This window comes from Phascolarctos cinereus, unplaced genomic scaffold (assembly GCF_003287225.1).
Source record: "Phascolarctos cinereus isolate Bilbo 61053 unplaced genomic scaffold, phaCin_HiC Scaffold_2;HRSCAF=192, whole genome shotgun sequence".
NCBI classification, from domain to species: domain Eukaryota; kingdom Metazoa; phylum Chordata; class Mammalia; order Diprotodontia; family Phascolarctidae; genus Phascolarctos; species Phascolarctos cinereus.
Window position 1 is genome coordinate 383,971,027 of NW_027555625.1, and position 21,279 is coordinate 383,992,305.

The 21,279-nt window shown below is 46.3% G+C and overlaps 2 protein-coding genes across 7 annotated transcripts in view; one reads left to right on the forward strand and one right to left on the reverse strand.

Annotated features, from left to right (window-relative positions):
- The first annotated feature begins 1,656 nt into the window (after window positions 1-1,656).
- Window positions 1,657-14,333, forward strand: GPX3 (glutathione peroxidase 3). The gene is made up of 5 exons (XM_020964302.2): window positions 1,657-1,826; window positions 9,816-9,969; window positions 10,835-10,952; window positions 11,581-11,680; window positions 13,275-14,333. The coding sequence occupies exons 1-5, from the start codon at window positions 1,737-1,739 to the stop codon at window positions 13,506-13,508; spliced, it is 696 nt and encodes a 231-aa protein (XP_020819961.1). The 5' UTR covers window positions 1,657-1,736; the 3' UTR covers window positions 13,509-14,333.
- Window positions 14,334-14,528: 195 nt separating this feature from the next.
- Window positions 14,529-21,279, reverse strand: part of TNIP1 (TNFAIP3 interacting protein 1) — a 60,553-nt gene continuing 53,802 nt past the window's right edge. For 4 of the 6 annotated variants that reach the window (XM_020964296.2, XM_020964300.2, XM_020964295.2 and 1 more), the window contains 6 exons: window positions 20,525-20,656; window positions 20,105-20,236; window positions 18,576-18,641; window positions 18,000-18,191; window positions 16,499-16,586; window positions 14,529-15,994 (listed from right to left, as the gene is read on the reverse strand). In XM_020964296.2, the coding sequence (XP_020819955.1) occupies window positions 15,963-15,994; window positions 16,499-16,586; window positions 18,000-18,191; window positions 18,576-18,641; window positions 20,105-20,236; window positions 20,525-20,656 (642 nt within the window). In that variant the 3' untranslated portion in view covers window positions 14,529-15,962. The remainder of the gene's footprint in view (window positions 15,995-16,498; window positions 16,587-17,999; window positions 18,192-18,575; window positions 18,642-20,104; window positions 20,237-20,524; window positions 20,657-21,279) is intronic. The other 2 variants (XM_020964297.2, XM_020964298.1) reach the window with 2 other exon arrangements.

The following is a 21,279-nucleotide window of genomic DNA, read 5'->3' on the forward strand; positions in this document are numbered from 1 at the left end:
TCTCACCTGGATTATTATGAGTCTTCTATTTACTCTCCCTGCCTCAAGTCTCTCCTCTTTCCAAAAGAACAAAGTCAGTTTCCTAAAGCAGAGAGGGTCTCTTCCTATTCAAAAAACTTCAGTGGATCCCTACTGATCTCCAGAATACAATGCAAACTACTCTGTCTGGCATTTAAGGTCTTTTACAGCCTGACTCCAACCACAACTTTCCAGCCTTGTTGTGTATTGCTTCTCTTCCCACCCTCTAGGGTCCAGCCAAATTGACTTTCTTGCTATTCCTGACACATGACGGGCCATCTCCCGTCTCTATATTTTTGCCCAGTCTGTCCTCCATGCCTGGAGCACACTTCTACCTCCCAGATTCCATTGTTTCAAGATTGAGCTCCAGAGATCTCCTTCCATATGAAACCTTTCCTAACACCTCCCAGCTTTCACTGCCCTCCTACCTCAAATTAGCTTGTATTCATTTTGTATATATCTTCATTTACTTATATGCATTTTGACTTCCCCCATAGAACATAAGAAGCTCCTTGAAGACATGAGTAGTTTCATTTTTGTCTTTGTAATATTCACAGCACCTAGCATAGTACCTGGGAACATAGATTAATAAATATTCGTGCACTGATTGATTGACTGACTGATAAAATCCCTTCCAGCTCCAATATTCTAGATTGCTGGTAGCTAAGGAGTAGGTGATATATTTCATTCTGACTCCAAAATCCTTTGCTTTTTCCCCCTGAACTGCTTTACTGCCTCTCAATTCAACAGGTTATGAGGAAGAAGGAAGACTTTGTAGGCACAGGGAAGAGGGTGGTCAAAGTCCAAGGCAGGGTTTATGCTCTGAGTGCTTGGGCAAGGAGAGCATCCCCTTTTGACTGGAGTGTGCTCAGTGTACATGGATGGCAAGAACATGAAATAAGCCTGGAAAGTTGACATGGCACCAAGTTTTGGAAAGCCTCGAAAGCCAGGCAGAGGATTTTTGGTGGGTAGTAGGGAGCCAGTGAAGTTTTAAGTTCTATGTTCTTAGCCCCTTCCGATCCTGCGGTCTTTTATTCTGTGTTTTAAATTACCAAACTCCCAGATTTAAGAGCGAAGATTTAAGGCTTGTCGGACCTGAAAGACCTTCAGGGATTACTAAATACAATCCCTGATCTTTGAAGAGGAGGAAAACTGAGGCTCAGCAGTGTACTTAAGTCTCCTTCTTTCTGGTTTTTTTCTCTTCCGCGGACCGCGCTAGATCAGATCCCAGGGGGCCCGTATTTTTGGATGTTAAAGAGTGTAGGGAGGTGGTGTCAAAATGAATATGCGGAGTCATTCCCACAGCCCCATTTTATTCGGGGGAACTGAAGCTCAGAGACGTTGCCCGACGAGCAGAATTTTTGTGATTCCAGCTCCACTCTTTCCAAATGCCAAAGGGGATGAGCAGGGGGCCGGCTGAGGTGGACGAGGCGCCCCGAGCCCACCACCAAGCTACCCCTCTTCACTTCCCAACAGTTTGGTCTCCACGCCTCGCCTGGGGCTGGAGGCGGAGAAGTATGACAGTGATGTCCCCGAATACCTCTGTTTGTCTTCGATTGGTTGGGAAGACGTGGTGCAGACCGTGATTGGTCCCCTCCTGCAAGTCGGGAAGGTGCTGCTGAGTTTCATAAAGCAGCCCAGCCTTCAGACTCGCAGTGCCCCAGGGAGGCGGTGCTCGCAACGCTTTCCAGTCCCGGGGCTTCCCCTTCGTCGTAGCCATGGCGAGAGGAACCTTCCAGGTCTCCTGGCTTCTCCCGCTCATCCTGTCCGCCTTCGTCCAGCCCAGCCGGGGCCAGGAAAGGATGAAGGTAAGGAGGACCCCGCCACCCTGAGACTGTTGGAAAGGCTAAGGAGAGCACTTGCCCGCTGGTTCCCCCCACCTTGCCCGCCCCGTTAGGTTGTCTCCCTGGAGTTCCCTGATGCCAGGAGGCAGACAGGCGGGAAGGGTCGGTTCGCTATCCACTTTTCTCTCCTTACCCCACTGGGGAGTCTCTTTCCTCTACCTAGGACTGAACCGCACGCAATCAATTGGGTATGCTCTTAGGTCAGGGAATAGTGAAGGGAATAGTGTAATGAAGAGTCTTTATCCTTCGGGGGGTAGTCCTTCCCCATGTTTCTTTCCCTCCACCTCCTGCTTTCTTTTCCGCTCCCCATTTCTACCTTATTCCTACTCGGGAAGCCCCTCAGGACCCTCTGGACAACAACGGAGCCACATCTTCAGGGATCTGAGCGAGGAAGAAGGACGTGGCATCTTGAGATTTGCCTGTGATGAGAGCTTGAGGAGACTGACTGGTCCCCTAACCCCTAAGGCAGGGATTCTTAACCTTTTTTGTGTCAGTCTGGTGAAGCCTAGGAACCCCTCCTCAGAATAATGGTCTTAAAGGCGTAAAATAACATACATGGGATTAAAAGGAAGCCAACTATTTAAATAGTTACAAAAATATTCTTTAAATTCATAGCCCTTAAGTCAATAGCCCTAATACGATTGTATAACCCTAAGGAGACTGGCGCCCAGAGGAAATATTCTAAGCTACCCTAGACTGCCCCTGAGAACGGGAAGAGGATTGCTTCACCTTACTGATAAACACAACGAAAATGCCGACCCAAAGTAAAAAGAGGTCGTGCATGATGTGTGGTGGAAAGAACCTGGACTGGCTGCCAGAGTTCTGGTCCCGTCTTTGGTATTGGTCTGTCCAGGTTTAACCTTGTTTTAGCCCGGATACCAAGATTTGGAGCTGCCAAAGAGACGCCGGAGATCATCTGACCATTCCCCTCATTTTATTTTATAGAGGAAAACAGAAGCCCAGAAGGGTTGTAAGTCAAACAAACAAGGGTCTGAACCCAGGTGGTTTGCCTCTAAATTCACTGTTTTTCCCCTGTCTACCACACTCTCTCTCCCTTCAGTCCCTGATAATGTATGTTTTGTGTTCTCTGATCCTTTCCAGTTGTGGGGTTCTATGTCACTAGGCAGTACTATCCTAAGTCTGGTTCTGGAAGAACTAGATCCTCACCCCTCTTTCTCTGCAACCTCATGCCCCAGACTTGAACGAACATAATAAGATGCCTCAATGGAGAATGCTTATTAAAGCAGCTGCTGGCCAAGAATGAGGTGGGCTGGTGAAAGAGGACCTAAGCGAGGGCCTTACACGTTTATCCTCCTTCCTACAAAAGGCAGTCTTTCCAGGTTCCAGTCTTCTTACAAGGATCATTGCCTCTGAAAGCAATGTAGTCTGAGTTGAGCTTCAGGAGGCCTAAGGGCTTGCTGTGAAGAGAAAGAGTATTATACTTGGAGACAGGGATTGATAGCCAGGGGTTGGGGGTGGAAGGAGGCGCTTGGGAAGGAGGTTGGTTGATTCTGACTAGGTTTAAGATTGGTTAGAAACGTGAGATTGGGGGGTGAAGCTGGGGGGGGCAGATTTGGGGCTGGGACTATGGTGAAGCTTGGCCTATGGACAATCGTGAGTGGCAGTCTTTGGTCTGTCCATGACAGGGCTCACCAGTGGAAGATAGTAAGGGGTTAGAGAATCTTTTCCCAAAGCAGGAGGGAGAAGACCCGGCCAAACTTGAGACCTGGGTTCTAAGCCAAGGCTGGAGAGCATTCTAACTTCACATAAGTATACTTAATCCATCTCCAAGACGACCAAAGTGGAGCCATGGCACTCCCTGATCAACTCACCTGCCTCTTTTTCCTTTAGTCTCTAAAAACTCCCCAGTCTCCATCCACCTTTTCTCACTGGACTTAGTACAGAAGTTGGGTGGTTGTGAGCATGAATTGTTATTCTCCTTCCTCCTATCCTCCACCAGCACCTCCTCCCAAGGGCAGGGGCAGGATACGGCAGATGAAAGAAGCATATGTGTGTTAGCACCATGGAGCCAGTAGTATCTGTGTGTGAAGTCTGGGCTAACTAAGCACTTTGGGAGAAACCCAGGAACAGAGTTAAAACATAGGCCCTCTCTGGGAAGATGGGACCTAAGAACATTGAAACCAGAAACTTACAGAACTCAGTACAACCATAAGGAATTCTACTCTGAGGAGCTGTAGGGGCTAAGATCTACAGTGGGGTGTGGTTGTCTGAGGCAAGTTTCTTGGAGGAGATGGAAGGACTGGAAGGGACTTTAAGGATTATCTAACTAAGTCTTATCCTTTTTACTTGAAAGAGTGGCCATTCATTTTTTTTTTCCAATGAACATCAGTTTTCTTTCCCTCCCTCCTACCTCCCAACTGGGAGAGAAAAAAAGGAAAACTTGCAACAAATATGCCTTGTCAAGCAAAATCAATATCCTCAATTAAAAGGAAGGAAAACTGTGACTCAGAAAGAGGAGAAGTTACTCACTCCAGCTCACGTAGTAACAGAGCCAGTACTTGAGCCCCTTTCTCCTGACTCCATCCTTACCCAGCGCTCTCCTCTGCAACAGGAGGCTGGATATAGGACAAGAAGATTGGGTGTCTGGCTATCTGAGTTGGTGAAACCTATCTGAGCTTCCCCAAGTCCCCCCAAAAATTAAGGGAGACTTCCTGTCAGGGAGATGATGGATTTAAAAGCAGTATAAAAGACATACTTTTTGGACATGGCCAATGTGGAAATTTGTTTTGCTAGACTACATGTATTTGTTATGAGGGTTTTCTTTTTCTTAATTGTTCAGTTGAGAATGGGAGAGTGAGACAAAAATACTAGCAAAAACAATAATTTTTTAAAGTTAGAGGTTACCATGAAATTTATCCACTGTGATAAAGGAATCTTAGCTCTGATAGCAGGCATATGATAGAGAACAGCCTATTGCTCAGGGCTGCTTAAGCTTAAGGAGAAATGTGTAGCTTCCTTGCAATCTGAATACCCACTTCGTCACTCAAAGGTGCTAAGCATTGGGGGAAGTCAAAGACTATGGGTGACCCACTAGTCACCAAGTCTTATGGTGTGGTGGAAAGAGCCTGAACTGGTTGCCAAACAGAGTTCTGTCCATCTGACATCTCTTCTCAAGACAACTTTGCACAAGCTTTTGCTAATGAGATCAGGACTATGGCAATCTGAACACAGCTAGTTTCTAGATGACTTGTCTTGAGGGTTAGGGCAAGGAGGTAGGACAGGCAAATGTTTGTATGGTGGGCAAGAGAACTAAGGGTAAGTTGGGCTGGAGTGACATGCTAGCATAGTAAAAATGTTTGGTGTTTTTTTTTTTAAACATACGATTATATATTTTTAAATGTGCCTAATTGCTTCCCTTTTAAAGTTGTGCTCTTAGAGGTTGCTGACTTCACTGACTCCCACCCCTGGTTCTAGTTCTTAATGAATTATGTTCCTACAGTAATAGAATTAATTCCTCACCCCCTGAACACCATGGGCTCTGACTTCAGTTCTACTGACATATACTTGACTCCACCTCCACCACCTTGAGGGGATGCTCATACTTTAAGTATTATGATCATCCCAAACTGTGCCACTTCCATGATCTTGGATTCTGAAATTCCCTTCTGATAACAATCTCCTGTCTTTCCAACTTGCTCTCTCCCTCACTCCTCCAAAACATATTTCTTGCCTTAATCATCTCCCCCTATCATTACACACACACACACACACACACACACACTCTCTCTCTCTCTCTCTCTCTCCCCCAGCCTTTGCTTTGATCTCTTTACCCTCTTAATCCTGTAGTTGAGCAGTTCAACCATTCACTGTCTCTACCCTACTTAAATTCTTTGGGCTACCCACACCCCCCACTCTGCCACTTCCCCCCTTCCTGCTGCTATTCATGCCCTACCAGTTCATTCTGGGTCATAACAATTTGCTGCTGGACACTAGTGGAGGACGTCATGGAAGTAAGCCAAGTGGATCCACCACACATTCACATTATTCAATATTAACTGGGCCCTTCCTGCTACGTGACGATCCTTTTATTTTTTCCCTTATTAATTCAAATTCTCCAATTGCTGTTCCAAATGTTCTCCCCAAGCCCTCAACATCCCAACACCCTAGTCCCTCAGCACATGACAGTACCTCCTACTTTACTGAGAACTCCCTTGGCTCTCATACTCCGTACCTTTAAACTCTGCTGACTCTTTACCTATTCAGCCTTCCTCTGGGTCAGTCTCTAAGAAAGAGGTGTGTCTTTTTGGCAAGGCTAAAGCCTTTCCACTTGTGCCCTCAATTTTCTCTCTCTCATCTCCAATGGAAACTTGCCCCATTTCTGCAACCTTTCCCTAGCACCTGGCTCCTCTGCTTCCTAGAAATATGCCCAGGAACACTCCCCCCTCACCTCACAAAATCATTTGACTGTATGAACCCCTCAGTCTATCTAACCCAATCCCTCTTATGCCTTTCAGTCTCAATCATAAGTCTTCTCTCATTGCCTCAACATCCTCACCCCCTACTCACTCTTCAACCACTTAAAAGTCCTGTTTAAAATTCCTTTTTCTCAACTGCTTAATTCAATAGCTTTTTCTCAATCTTCATCTTCCCTTATGCCTCTGCAGCCACTGACTTCCCCTCCATTGACTTCCATAAAACTACCAAAGGCTGGTCCTCCTATCTTCTGACCACTCCCTTCAGGCTCCTTTGCTGCCTCCTCCCCTCAAGCATGGATGTCTCCAAAGGACTTGTTCTCGGCCCTGTTCCTTTCTCTCTCTGGACTCTGCCCCCTTGGTGATCATATGGGTTCAATGATCCTTTCTAAGACTACTCCCAAATTTATGTATCCAGCAAGGATCTCTTTCATGAGCCCTTGCATTGCCAATTGCCTTCCATCTTTATGAGACCTTAGATATCTCAAACTCACCATACCCAGAGCAGAACTCTAGATTTCCCCCTAAGCCAGCCTCCTCTTCAAACTTCCCTGTTTCTGGTGAGGAGACTAACATCCCTCCAGGCAAACAGGTTCCAAATCTAAGGTAGCAAAATGCTATCAAAACACCTAATAAGCTCTCTTAAATTCATCTTCCCTCTGCTTAATGACCATCACCTTGGTTCAAGCCTGCATCATCTCTCATTTACACTATTATTCTAGCGACAGCATGTTACAGTGGAAAAATCACTGGATTTGGGATCTGGGGATCAGGGTTCAAAGCCAGACGAAGCCATATTACTACCTATGGGACCTTAGGCAAGTCACTATCTCTCTGGCCTTAGCTCTTCATCTATAAAATGAAGGGTCTGGACTAGATGATCTCAAAGGGTCTCCAACAGCTTGAGAGCTATGTTACTCCACCTTCCCCAAGCCAGAAACTTCTGATGATTCCCCATTGACTCATCCTTGTGTTTACGGCTCTCTGTAATCTGGGTCCAGCTTACCTTTCCAACTTTATTTCATGTCACTCCCCTCTTGTACTCCATAGCCCAGCCAAACAGGCTTACTAGCAATTCCCTGAGATCAGCATTCTACCTCCTGTCTCTGTACTCATATAAGCCATCACTTCCCATGCTTCGCAACTACTTCTGCCTCATTTCTGCCTTTCAGAATCATTCCCATTTTTGAGGTTCAGCTCAGGTGGCGTGGAGGAGCATGAGGCCTTGCCTAGTAACCACCCCCAACCCACTAAGTGTTGGTGTTCTTTCTCCCCTCATACTCAACTTTCTGTGACCATGTTATATATCATCCCAGGAAAGTGGAGAGTCATCTGTTTAATTTTTGACTTTCTATTCCTAGCACCTAGCACAGCGCCTCTCATATAATAAGTATTTAATTAATGTTTGTTGAATTTAACAGAGTCCAAACCATGGCCCAGGTCACAGACTTAGCCCTGATTCCAATTAGCCATTCTGCAAATGCAAGCCACTGGTCTCATGGGTAGAGACAACAGTATGTGGTTCGTCTCAAGTGCTAGAGGCACAGTTCAAAGGGCTCATGGTTCTAAAGGCTTCATTGTATGAGATGGTGAATGCTTGATCTGTCTCTGCAGTTGTTTCTTACCAATTGGAAAAAGATTCAGTACTTTCCTAGCCTGGCAACAGTAGGCAGTTTGATCCCTTAAGTCACTGATCATGGAGTCTGGAGAGGTAGATCATCCAGTCCTTATTCTGTTGGATTTTTATCATTCAAATTAGTTTTTCATCTCTCATTTGATCAATTCTAAGGACAGCCCTGGGAGGGAAAACAAAGGTTTTCTTTTGGACAATAATGAGTAGAGCTGAGAGAAGGAAAGCAATTTGCCTAAAGTCAAGTCAAAACTAGAACGTCATCTAACCCCACACCTGCTACTTACTTTATCTCTAAAGTAAAGGGATTGGACTAGGTGATCTCTGTTCCCTTCAAATCCTGAGATTTTTTCCCCTGACCATTTTCACTAAGTAAGCCCCTTCTCACTACATCCATGCTCAAAACTAGGTCCTTTAGACCCTAAAATAGAGGTTAGTCTGGAAATCAGAAAAACTTGCCCCTAGTCCTTGCTCTGTCACTCTGTGTGTGTGTGTGTGTGTGTGTGTGTGTGTGTGTGTGTGTGCTGAGCTATAGAGCTAGCACTATGAAGAAGCTCGCTGGCTCTGGTTTGGAGAGTCAAAGCTAATTTGTACAAGAACTCTTAGTGTGTGGGAAGCATTCCAATATGGAACTGACTTCCCAGGCCAAAAAGAGGCTGTGGTGCAATTGGGACAATAGGGTGGAACTGAACCTGCAGGCCCAGGAGACATACACTGCTTCACAAGGAAGTCAACCAAAGAAAAAAGTCAACCAAAGCTCATGTCCATTTCTATGACTGTGTGCCAATGGGTTACATCATCCCCGTCTGGTTTACCAAGATGTACACCCTTCACCTAAGCAATGGAAACAGTTCAGTACAACAAATGCGTATTAAATGTGATAAAATGAGGTTCCTTCTCTCAAGAATTTTGCTGTCTAGCAGTAGTAGAGATGATACCAACCCAGACCTGGGCCTGTTCCATCCATATTCCCCTGCTGTACAAGCTGACTTCAAAGTCATTGAGTTCAGCCCATATCTGAACCATGACTGTTCCTAATGAATCCAGCCTTTGCTTGTGGACCTTCAGAAGGAAACACTCAATGCCACAGTCTTATTTCATTGCTAGCCCTGATTATTCCTTATGTCCTCCTGCAATTGGCCCCTCTGGGGCCCCCATAATTGTTATAATTCCTCTTTCCCATGACACTTGATGACAGTAATCAGGTCTCCCCAAGTCTCCTCATTCAGCATAAGCATCCCAATTCATTCAGTTTATCATCATATTCAGATCACTAATTCCCTTTCCATCACCCTCCAAACACCCCCAAGCTGGATATGCTTAAGACCAGGCACGTTCAGAGGTCTCTTACTGTGCGTAAGAGACTGAGGACCTGGTCAAACGGGCTTTGGGTAAACATTTTCTTGGTAAGATATGACCAGTGATTCACAAAAATGGGTGGAGGCCTGAACCATGTCAGGAGCTGCAAGTTGGCAGGAGCCAGAAGGTAACTAGTTTTGAGCAGAACATGGAGTTAGGTGAGGCCAGGGAGAGGCCCCTCACCCTCTCCCCCACCAACAGATCCCCAGGATCTCTAACTCAGCAAGTCTATGTATGCTGCTTCTATTTTATCCTCTATTCCCTTCATCACTAGTAAAGTCCTTTTGAAAACCCCACTCTGTTTCTCAGGTGACTAAGTGGAAGGAAGGGGGCATCTGTATTTGGGCCAGGAGAATCTAGGCCAAATGGAGCTCCCGAAAGGGATAGGAAAAAAAGGGGCCCTTCGGCAGCTCTGTGGGCAGCCAAAAATTGTGATGCAAGACTTCATACCTGTCGAAGTTTCCTCATTTTTTATCAGAATCAAGCTATTATTAAAAACCCCTATCCTCCATCATTTTCCTTGTGTTTCAGATGGACTGCTACCCAGGGATTACGGGTACCATCTATGAATATGGGGCCCTTACCATTGATGGTGATGAATACATCCCTTTCAAGCAATATGCAGGCAAATATGTCCTCTTCGTCAATGTTGCCACCTACTGAGGCCTGACAGTCCAGTACCTTGGTAAGCCTCGATCCCAACTCCTTCGGGAGCTGTGGACTGGGATTGTTTACCTGCTGAGCATATTGCAGTTATTGATTTCTGGAGGGATGGCGGGGACGGGGCGGGAGTATCCTCTCTTGCTGCATCCCAGCTCTACTTTCAGGGAGAACAGTGTTTATGCTTGAGAATAAGGAGTCTCTCAGAAAAATCCCAGCCTGATAGGAGCCCTCCTTCCCTTTGGAGAATCCAATGGAGAACCAGAAGAGGCATTGAAACACAGTATGTCAGATCTGGAAGCTACCTTAGGAGACATGTTTTTAGAAAAGGCCTTATAGATAATCTAGTCCAACTACCCCATTTTACAGATGAGGAAACTAGGACCCAAAATTGGCCATTTCAGTTGCATTGGTAATTAAGTACCAGGCAGGATCTGAACCCATTTCCTGACTCCCCCGGGGTCCACAGCTTCTTCCATTTTTAACACTGTGCTTCTCTGGCTCGCACGCGCGCACACACATACACACACACACACACACACACAGAGTCACATGAGATCATTTCAAAAGCCCAGAAGGAGGGTTCTCAGACCTGAGGCTAGCCTTCTCCCCACCCCTTCCCACCCCTACCATAAGTTTATACCAGCAAAAATCCAGAGCTTTCTGCTGACACTTCCAGATGTGTCAACTCCCATGATCCTATGTTCCTTGAGGGACAAAAGGGCAGGGATTATTCTCCCCATTTGACAGTCAGTGAAACTGTGGCTCAGACTTGAAGTGATTTCACCAGGTTACACAGCAAGTTAATGGAAGAGCCAGGGCTGGAACATGGGTCTTCCGCCCGTCTATTAAGGCCCTTTCTCTCCTCCTCCACTTTTTCTTTGGGTCAGAACTGAATGCACTACAGGAAGAATTTAAGTCCTTTGGCCTTGTTATCCTGGGATTCCCCAGCAACCAATTTGGAAAGCAAGAACCAGGACAGAATTCAGAAATCCTTCCTGCCCTCAAGTGAGTTGGGCCTGGTGGGTGATGGGGGGGGAGGTATTTCCCAATTTCTGGGGGTCCCTGAGATGTGAGCATCCCTGAATCACGTCAACAAGCCCAGCAGTGCTCAGGGCCCTCTCTTATGATGGGAAGCCCGGATGGGTGAGAGAGGACAGCCATGGGCATCACAGTGAGCCCTGGGTAACGGATCCTGCAGGAAAACAGGATGGTGAACTGTGGGTGAAGAAAAGGTGGGTGCCCAGCACCTCTGGGCATAATGGAAAGGGCACTGGCCTTGGAGCTAGCAGATCTATGTTCAAATTCTAGTTCTGTGAGCTCAAGTAAATTGGTCCAGTTTCTTTTGTAAAATAAGGAATTTTTTTCAGCTCTAAGTATACAATCCTATTAAAATCCATTTCAACCCTAAGGTCCTTAGTAAGTCTGAGTCTCTATGAATTCAGACCCAGAAAAAAAGCCTTCCGAGTGGGATTTAGTCATTATATCACAAACAGGGAATACTCCAAAGAAAGGTCTCTGTCCCGTCTGTATCCCTGGGCTGCTCTGCCTTGCCCTCCCCCAGCCCAAGCCCTGCTTGGCTATCCTTGCTGGCTTTTGTTCCAGACCCATCTGACCACGTTCTTGTTCACTATAGGCATGTACGCCCAGGTGGGGGCTTTGTGCCCAATTTCCAGCTTTTTGAGAAAGGAGATGTGAATGGAGAGAAAGAACAGAAGTTTTACACATTCCTGAAGGTGAGTGAGTCGAGCAGCTTCTCGAGCACTCTGGCAGGCAGAACTGTTTAGGGGTTGAGGTAGATTCCCCTTATTACCTGGGCAGCCCCCTAGCACTGGTCAAAGGGCAACACTGTTGGGGAGTGGGGTAATAAAGTTAAAGGACAGATGTGTCCATGGGCCGGTGGGTAGAGAAAGAGACAAGACAGACAGACTAACCAACTTCACCCCCTTGCCCACAGACTCAGGGTAGCTTGTAGCGTAAGCGGGATCAGTATTATACCTGGAACCAGAAATGAGAGAGAGACAAACAGAGACAGAGAGAGAGGGCATGTCACCCTGGCATCATCCCGCCTGCTGGTTGGAGGGGGTGTGAGCGGGGAGAGGAACATTCTAGGATTGGGTACTGGATGTTTGAGCGAGGAACGAGACAATAAGAGTCTGAACTTTTGATGCCTTGGTAGCCTAGGATATCTTCAGGCTGCTTTTAGTAGGGAGGAGTCATGAGGCTTACGATTCAGGAGCACACACACACACACACACACACACACACACACACACACACACTCTCTCTCTCTCTCTCTCTCTCTCTCTCTTTCACTCTTCTTTCTCATCCTTTCCCTGTCTCCAAGGGTAAACTGATTGGCAGAATTTCCCAAGAGATGAGGTCCAATGCTAGAATGAGAGTTGTAGGTTGGCTGAGATACAGAGAGCTGTTGCTTAGCCTAAGCCTCCAGGACCAGTTCAGGGTCTCCCAATGCAGGCCAACTATAATCCTCCAGCACCATGTCATGCAAAGGGTGGGACAAGAATCACCTTCCTATCTCTGGCTTCAGTTTTTCCACACATAAAAGAGGATGGGAACAAGAATTGTGGTTTCATTGGTATAGAGAACTACTGAGTAAGGAGAATTCCTTCATCAATGGAGATCAACACATTCTCTGACACAGGCTCAGTAAAGCTGCCTAGAGCACTGAGAGGTAGGTTAAGAGCCCTGCCCAGGATCACACAGCCACTGTATGTCAGAGGCAGGTCTTGAACACAAATTATCCTGACTCCAAAGCCAGTTCCCTATCCATTACCCCACACTGCCTCTCACTGATACTTGTGTTACTTACCTTATAGCACTGTTTTGAGAAAAGTGCTTCTCAAACCATCCAGACTCGTCCCTGCCAGCCCCCAGTGAGCGCTGACATTATTTCCACTATGCTAGAGGGAGGGTTCCTGCATCAACCACCTTGCTTTTGGAGCACCTTGAAGGCCTTTTTTTAACATCAGTGCTAGAAAGGACATTAGAGACTATTTGGTCTAACTCGTCATTTTACAGATTGGGAAACAGGCCCAGTTCAGGTGATTCCTAAGGTACTTCCCAGTTTTGATGCTGAAAAGGTTCCAAGTTTGCAGGGTTCCCAAAGGGCCATCTGTTAAGAGGATAACAGTATGGGTAACAGTAACTTGCCCAGTGTTATTGGGTGGGGTAGAACCTTAGTACTTTACCTGGTGTTTTGACGATTAAATAGGATTTTGGGGGGAGTGTGGGAAGAGAGGGGCAGGGAAGTGTCTAATTCTAAAAGATATAGCACTCATTATTTCTATGCTTCCATGTACCCTGCAGAATTCCTGCCCTGCCCCCTCTGAACTCGTGGGCACACCCAAAAACCTCTTCTGGGAACCTATAAAGGCCCATGACATCCGCTGGAATTTTGAGAAGTTCCTGGTGGGGCCAGATGGTGTCCCCATCATGCGCTGGTACCACCGGGCCACAGTCAGTACAGTCAAGATGGACATCCTGGACTATCTGCGGAAGCGTGGAAGCCAAGACAGGATTTCTGAAGAATGGCAGAAGTAACCATTGTCCTCAGGGAGTAGAAAAGGTTCACTGTTCAGGGAAGGGACTGTCCCAGCCCCGCAGCCCACAGACTACACCGTCTGCCTGAGGCCCCACTCCAGAAGACGCTGCTGTTCAGGGAACGTGTGGGTGCAGGGGTAGACAGCAGAACGCCTACACACACAGATGTATTTTCAGGGGTTATGTGCCTAGGTGTGCGTGAGATCAGAGACAGGTACAGACACCCACCTCCATAACCTAGGTCCTTGCTCTACTAAATACTCAACTCATTTTCCAATATTAATGTTTTCCCAGTCCAACCCACAGAGCAAAATCAGCTTTAAAGTCAGGTTACTGAACCTCTCAGATCTGGAGAACTCTGGTCCTGGAGTTTCCCACAACTCCCCAGTGGACCCCTTTGCCTCAGCTCATCTGAAGTACGAGGTCCTGGAAGTCCAGTGACCCACTGAAAATCAACCAAGCCCAGTACAAATGAATGCCTTCTCTCCCTTCTCTGAACAGCCCTTTTCAACCACCCCGCCCCACAGAGTCACCCCCTGGTGAGCTGCCTAAAGGGCTCTGCCAGGGGAAAAGACTGGTGTGAAAGGACAGAGACAGTGTCCTCAGCTAAGGGGTAGCATCTTTATGATGGTGGGATCCAAAGCCTCTCCGGGGCGGATTCCATCAGAGCCTGCAAGAGGGGTCACGACCCCTTCGTGCGTTCAGGTCGTGGCACCTAAGCAGGGATGCTGCCCCTTACGGGGGACGCTCACCCTCTCCTATCACTCTGGCCCCCCTACGTTGGAGTCATACCCACTGGTGACAAATAAAAACCTTTCTGCAGCACCTGAGACTTCCATGTTTCTTCCCTTTCAGGGATTTGGGGGGGAGGGGAATGAACTAGAAGCTACCAGCTTTGCATTATTGGGTCCATCACAAAATGTCCCATGAGTCCAACCATCTCATTTTATAGAAAACTGAGAACCCCAAAGGGGGTTTAAGGTTTGGTTTTGCTTAAGGTCACACAGCAGAGCTGGAAAATTCATTCAACAACTCTTTATTAAAGACCTACTATGTACAGAGTCCTGGGGAAGAAATAGATGTGGCAAACAACAGTCCCTGACCTCAGAGAGGAGAGATCAGTGGGAGACTGGCCAGTGGGTCTGAGAAGAGCACACAGGTAGCCCTTCAGCCCCAAACAATTAGTGTGTTGCGACTCTGAGAGATGAAAATCATAACTTAACATACTGCCCTGGTGAGAGGCCAAGGGCTTATCTTTTCATTTTCAAATGTGCTGACTTCCAGAGTCTGAGACCCCAAGGTGCTTCACTAGCTTGGGTCCAAAGTATTCATCTAGAAAAGTGGGACTTTCCTAAGGAAGGAACAGCTGTCAGAGCATGTGGCTGTGGTAGGGGCCTGCGTCTCAGAAGATAGTGGGAACTTGGCTGGCTCCACAAAGCCCCTGGCTGATTCTTCCCAAAGGTGAAGGGAATGGGAAAGCTCATCCCCAGGCTCATTCTGGGAAAGGAGGAAGAAATGGGAGATGGGCTAAGTGACAAAAGCGGACAGGCTGGGGAATGACTTAGGAAGTCAGAGAGCACAGAGCACCACACTCCAGCCCTCCATGAGGTAAGAAAAAGGCCATGAAGAAAAACTAGGTAACAACTTTGACTCTGTTTTCTGTCTCAGAATTGTCCCAACAGCTGGCGTGGGCCACCCAATCACACTCCAGTCCGTGCCACCACGGTGCTCTCCTGTTACTTATTCTCATCCCAAAGCCACACCCAAGTCCACTTCAAATTTTGGGAACTCCTGAGGGAAAGACCATGTTGACCACAAGCAGAGAACCCAAACACTCTTGCCACACCACTGAGGCACAGAAGAACCTGCAAAGTATGGCTGGAGGGAAAAGACCAGGTGCTGGAAGAAAAGTTAAGGCTCAAAAATGGGGCTACTCTTAATCAGAAACATTAACATCTTGTCAACTCTTCTCCTAAACCAGAACAGTGCAGCACTGTTCTGGAGGGGATGCTGGAAAGTGACTTTTAAAGTCTGAAAACAAAGATCTATACCTTGACCAACACATATTACACTGGCTCAAGAAAGGATATGTCCATTTGGGAAGAAAGGTCAGAAAAGGGAAAACTACAGTCAGTAGCTCCTGACAGTGTTACCTGGAGGATTCTGACCAACTGTAGAGTGTCAGAGCCATGTAGCTTCATTCTCCTTTTCTCTGAGATCTAGACCCCAGTTCCCCTCTCATCCCACCTTTCCTATTTCTACACATGAAATAAAAGTCTTCCACAGGCACTCTCACTGGAAAACAAAGAGCTCCTAACAAGCAGAAAACCCAGTGGTCTGTGAAGGGTCCGGATTGGGGGTGAGGTGAAGAGGACAGACACAAGGCCCTGTCCCCACCACTGCCCCATCAATTTTGTTTCAATAGCAGCTCTGCTCATACGGTTACACTGGCCTCTAGTTCTTTGGTAATCCGTGATCAGTCGGTTCTGAAAGATGAAGGTAGCCAGGTTACATAGGAATGGTCACAATGGGTCCCCTCATTTCTTCCTAAGCCCCTTTATCTGCATTGCTAGAAATCCTGGCCCCCTTATCCCTCTATCTCATCACCTGAGAAACCAACAGGTCTTGTGCCCGCTGCTTGAGCAGTATTTGTAAGTAAGAAAAACGGAAGGCGTGAAGGGGAGCTCTGAGTTTTACTTCTTCTCAGTTACCTTCTACCCGCTCCTGTTCAGGCCAGAGTCACCTGAAGCATTTGTCCCCACCAAGCTGAGTCAGTGATCTTCAAAGACCCTTCAATTCATTTGGCCAATACCTACAGCTGAGGTGGATGTCACTTAAATGAATCTACTAGCCAATAAACTCTGACGACAGGGACTATATCCTAGTCTATACTTTTTATCCCCCCAGCTCTATGCTCTATGTACAGTAGGTGTTTTAAAAATGACTGATGAACTGTACCAAATCGACACTGACAATCAGGGAATTCTTACCAGGCTCTGAAGGCTGGACCAGGGCAACATCAACTTGGGAGCTCTGGTTCCTCATCACACCACATGGGGGACGCCAAGCATATTCTGGCTGAAATATCATTCATATTTATCACAAGCACTAACTAACCCACCAACATTCTGAGCAGAAAATCTGCACTGAGGGCCTATTAAACTTGCCCAGCCGTGTCCCAGATTCTGGGGGGAATACAAAAGAAGCATGAGACATGGCTTCTAACCTTAAAGAACTCATAATCAAGCTGTGGAAATAAAACATACATGCATATGTGAAACCACCTGGAAGTACTAAGAAGAGAGATGAGGAAGGTATAAAGCCATCAAAGCTTTTATAGAAGAGATGGATCTTGAAAGGCAGGCTGGATCTGAAGAAGTGAAAAGGGAGAAGAAGGGCACTCTTGGTAAGAGGAACAAGACATGCAAATGGGACCAAGCCCTGCATTGTCAAGTTCAAAAGGGAGCCAGGGCTATTCTGAAGATGTTTCTCTTAGAGAAATGAGAGATAAGATCCGATGGGCAAGGTCTGATTGTGGAAGGGCTTGAAGCCAAGCAGGATTTTAACGTGATGAAGTAGACAACAGGAAACCATCATTAAGGATGATTCACATTTGGACAATGCTTTGAGGTTCACAAATGCACATCACAGCCCTGTGAGCTAGGTGACTGCAAGGACCAGCCTCGTTTGAAAGATGATGAAACCAAGCCTCAGAGAAGCAAAGCGATTCACCAAAGATCACCTAGCCAACAGATTTCTGTGCTCGGACTCAACCTCCACATCTCCTGATTCCAAGACCAGCGTTCCTTCTGCTAGAACACGCCGCCTTCAGGCGACATGAAATAAAACTGCTTAAGGAACGTCAACTGGTCAGGTGCAAGGTGGATTGGAGGGGAAGAGGCTGGGAAAAGGCGGGAGACAATCTTACAGGCTGCTGCTGTAAATGAGCCCTGAGGACCTGCACAGAAAGGGACTGGACAGGAAAACACTTGGATGAAGAAGTCAACAAGACCTGAAAACTGAAGAGGAAATAACACAGACAGAAGACTCAAAATACACCAATATTTCTAGACAGAAATGGCTGATCTACTTTGGACTTGGCTAAACCAAACCTTGCTGTTTTCTCACGCTTAATCCTTCAATCTTTTCTCAATGAATCCCAAGATTCTGAAATGACATGAGGGCCAGAAAGGCCAGAATTTCCTAGCCACAGACCAGAATCAAAGGCAGGGCTCTCCTCCTAGCTAGGACTCAGTTCTGGTACCAGTGATTATGGCACTGAGAAGATTCCTATTTTCACTGTACTGACTCTGCTGCAAAATTCACAGGACTATCCATGTAGAGCTGAAAGGGACCTTGGAGGTCTAGTTCCCCTATACTAGGTCCAAGCACACTAACCCTGTAGGTGTAGGTTGAAGGAAGGGGGAAATCGGAAAAAATGTTGAGGGGAGAACTAAATCGGGTAGGCCAATGCCAAGAAAAGCAACTTACCAGGTGGAACAGGCGGGAGTTGGGGACTGGAGGTGGATGCTCTGAGGCCACTGGTGGTGGTGGGTATCGGATTTCTGACCAGTCCTCAAAACCGTGGTGGTGCAGGAGGGGAGGCACTGGTTGGTATGCATAGGGATAGGCCCCACAGATATGCTCCTGGAGGGGGTCCATGTGGTATCTTTCTCCTGAGGCCTACAAAGACGGACAAAACACAAGTTCAGGTTTTGGATTACCCAGGTCACCTCATCCTACCCAGCAGCACCTAAGCATTCAGAATCACAAGAACCTTATGGAACACAATTTTTTTGATGTCATAAATTCCCAAAGTTAGAAGTGATATCAGTGACCTTCTCAAGGTCATAGCCAGCGGCAGAAATGGGCTTGAAACCTGACTTTTCTGACTCCAAGGTCAGCATTCCATCTACTGTTCTATGTTGCCTATACCCAAAAGGAAAGGAGTTTGCAACCAAAACAGGAAAATGCAAAAACAAAAAACCTGCTGGGGTGTAAGAGCCTAAACTTTCATCCAAAAACTAGCCTGGGGCCTCTGCCCACTTTCACCACAGGGCTCCATACCTTCATCTTCCGCTTTTGCTGCCTGAGGGCTTCCCTGGCTTTCTCTTCCTCCTTGAAAGCCTTTAGCTAAGAGAAATACAGACAATCCATTTAGAAAACAAAGGCATGTTGGCCAATCAAAGAGCACAGAGCCGGTAGGGCACACCCAGTGCAACCCATGAAAAATTTACCCTGCCATCCGACATATTTCTATCCAGGGTTCTTCATTCAGGACCTAAGAAAGCTAGGTCTATAGAACTGGTCAAGGTCAAGGCACAGGGACAGATATAGTCTAGGTGTTTGCCAGGCCTGGAAAGTTAGGCAAAGAATTAATTCTGAACATTTTAGGAAGGAGCGAGGTCATAAAACAGTACCTAGGATGTTCAGATACACCATTAGGACAGAAAGGGATCTCAGTGAATCCAGAATCTCTGAGCTGGAGATATTTTAATAATCCATCTGGTCCAATCCTCCTAATTTTACAAAGGAAAGGGAAGTCCAGAAAAGGAGAAATGTTTGCTCAAGGTCACACAGCAACAATAGCAGAGCCAATTCTAGAACCCAGATCTCCTGATCCCCATACCAGAATTTCTTCCACTAAACCAAGTCTACCTCTTCATACCTCATTTCTGCTTCCAAAGTCTGAGATATTCCCAGAGATAAAAAATACAGTGCAGGAGAAAGAATATTAGATTGAGAATCAGAGTCAAGGAATTCTAATTTCCCTTAACCACTAGCTAATTTCATGATCATGAGTAAGTCCTATTGCGTCTCTGGCCTCAGTTTCCCCCTATGTTAAAGGAGATCAGATCAGATAAACTCTAAAGACCTTCCCAACTCTAACATTTCATGAGTCTAAGCAATTAAAGCAAAAAGGATAGATGTTAATTACATCAACTACACATGGTTATGCTAAAGCCCAGGATGTTTCTGCCCAGAGCCCACAACTTGTCACTGCACTTTCAGTGGTGCTAGATTTCAATTTCTCCCTGACCATCTCATACCGCTGCCCATTACATGTGAAATGCAACACATTATTAATGAATCAGTATTGGTTCAATCCCATATGAATATGCCTCATTCTGTTGCATAGACACAGTTTTAGAAAGAAGACCCTGTAGCTAATTTAAACACAGCCTCTTTCCACTGTCAGACACCTGAACCCAACCACAGGCTGTGACAAACCGTCGCAGCTCTCACCAGACACCATTAATAATTTTTTCACTCAGACCTGTGATTTCATTATTCAAGGGCGCCTCATTAAGGAAACCTCATTTTCTCCTACCAATGCAGACCAAAAGTGTTCTACAACTTCGCTTAGGGCTGATTTACTGAATAATTACTTAACTGAGAGGTTAACCTGGCTCACATAGTCTATATATATATATCAGAGGCAAGGCCAGAACCCGGGTCTTCCTGACTCCAAATATTACATCTTCTATCCCATATTTCCTTTCTAAAAAGTTTAGCATGCTTCCCTGTTGCCTGTCCTGGACACCATCCTGTTCCACCACCCTGTCCTCCTCCTATTTCACCATAAGGTTTCTCACTCTCACTTGAGCATTAGACAGGATAACCTGGGCCTGAAGCTTCTCCAATTGCTTCTTCAGCTCTTCCTTTTCCTCATTCATTCGTTCACGATCACTTCGTTCTCTTTGAAAGTCCTCTTCAAAGATCTTTACCTGTTACGCAGAGGAGAGAGAGGTCAAGGTATTAACGGGAGCCTAGGCCTTTGAAAGACTTTGGAGTGCCAGACTCGTGTCTGTATATGGCTGTAATTTAGCATATGATCAACAAAGCACATCAAGGAGGGTAGCTAGAGGTCTAGGTCTAGAATACAGAATGCTGTTATCATGCCAAAAATCCCTTGACATAATCTGGCAAATTGTTCCTAACACTCATTTTGATGCCGGAGTTTGCACACTACAAACCACATCCCCCACTTCTCCCTTCCCATTCACCCTCCTCACCTGTTGCTTCAGTAACTCATTCTGGGTGAGCAGCTCTTGTTTCCGCAGGAGCCCTCCTGGTCCCTCGGGACTTCCAAAGGCAGTGGGTGTAGGAGATGGAGAGGCCTGAATGTTTAAGGCTTCCTCCAGGGCCTTAGGATCAAAGAGGGTCAAGTTATGACACTTTGTGGAAGCATCTCAAGGCCAGATTCCTTTTAGGGATCACCAGCCATCTTTGAACTGTTATCCATAAAGGGGGTAAAACTCTACTTCCTCCAAGCAACCCCAGGGCCTCTAACTCAAACCCCTTCTTCTCACAAGCTGGAAGGACCATATGGCGAACGGCTGGAGCATAGTGTAAGGAGATGGAGAAGACTGGGATGTATGTACCAAACTTTTTCCATAGTCAAATGTGCTCTCTGGGAAAAGGCATTCCAGAAAAGGAGGTGGGGGGGAGGGGGGAAGGCAAGAAAGAGGAATTTGGTCTACCTATTTCATAACAATCTCTTGCATTTCTGTAGCATTTTTCTTACTTCATCAGAAGCATAACTGATTTTGCTCTAACCCTTTATTTTAACTCTAGGTGCATTTTTTTGTTTCAAGTTTGTTTTCTGTAAACAACATACTGCTGAATTCTGTTTTCTAAGCCTGCTGCCATCCTTTTCCATTTTATGGGTGAACTCATCCAATTCACAGTTATGACTGTTAATTGAATATTTCCTTCCATCCTATTCTTTCATGCTTTTCCTTCCTGGTTCCCCATCTCATCTTTAAAA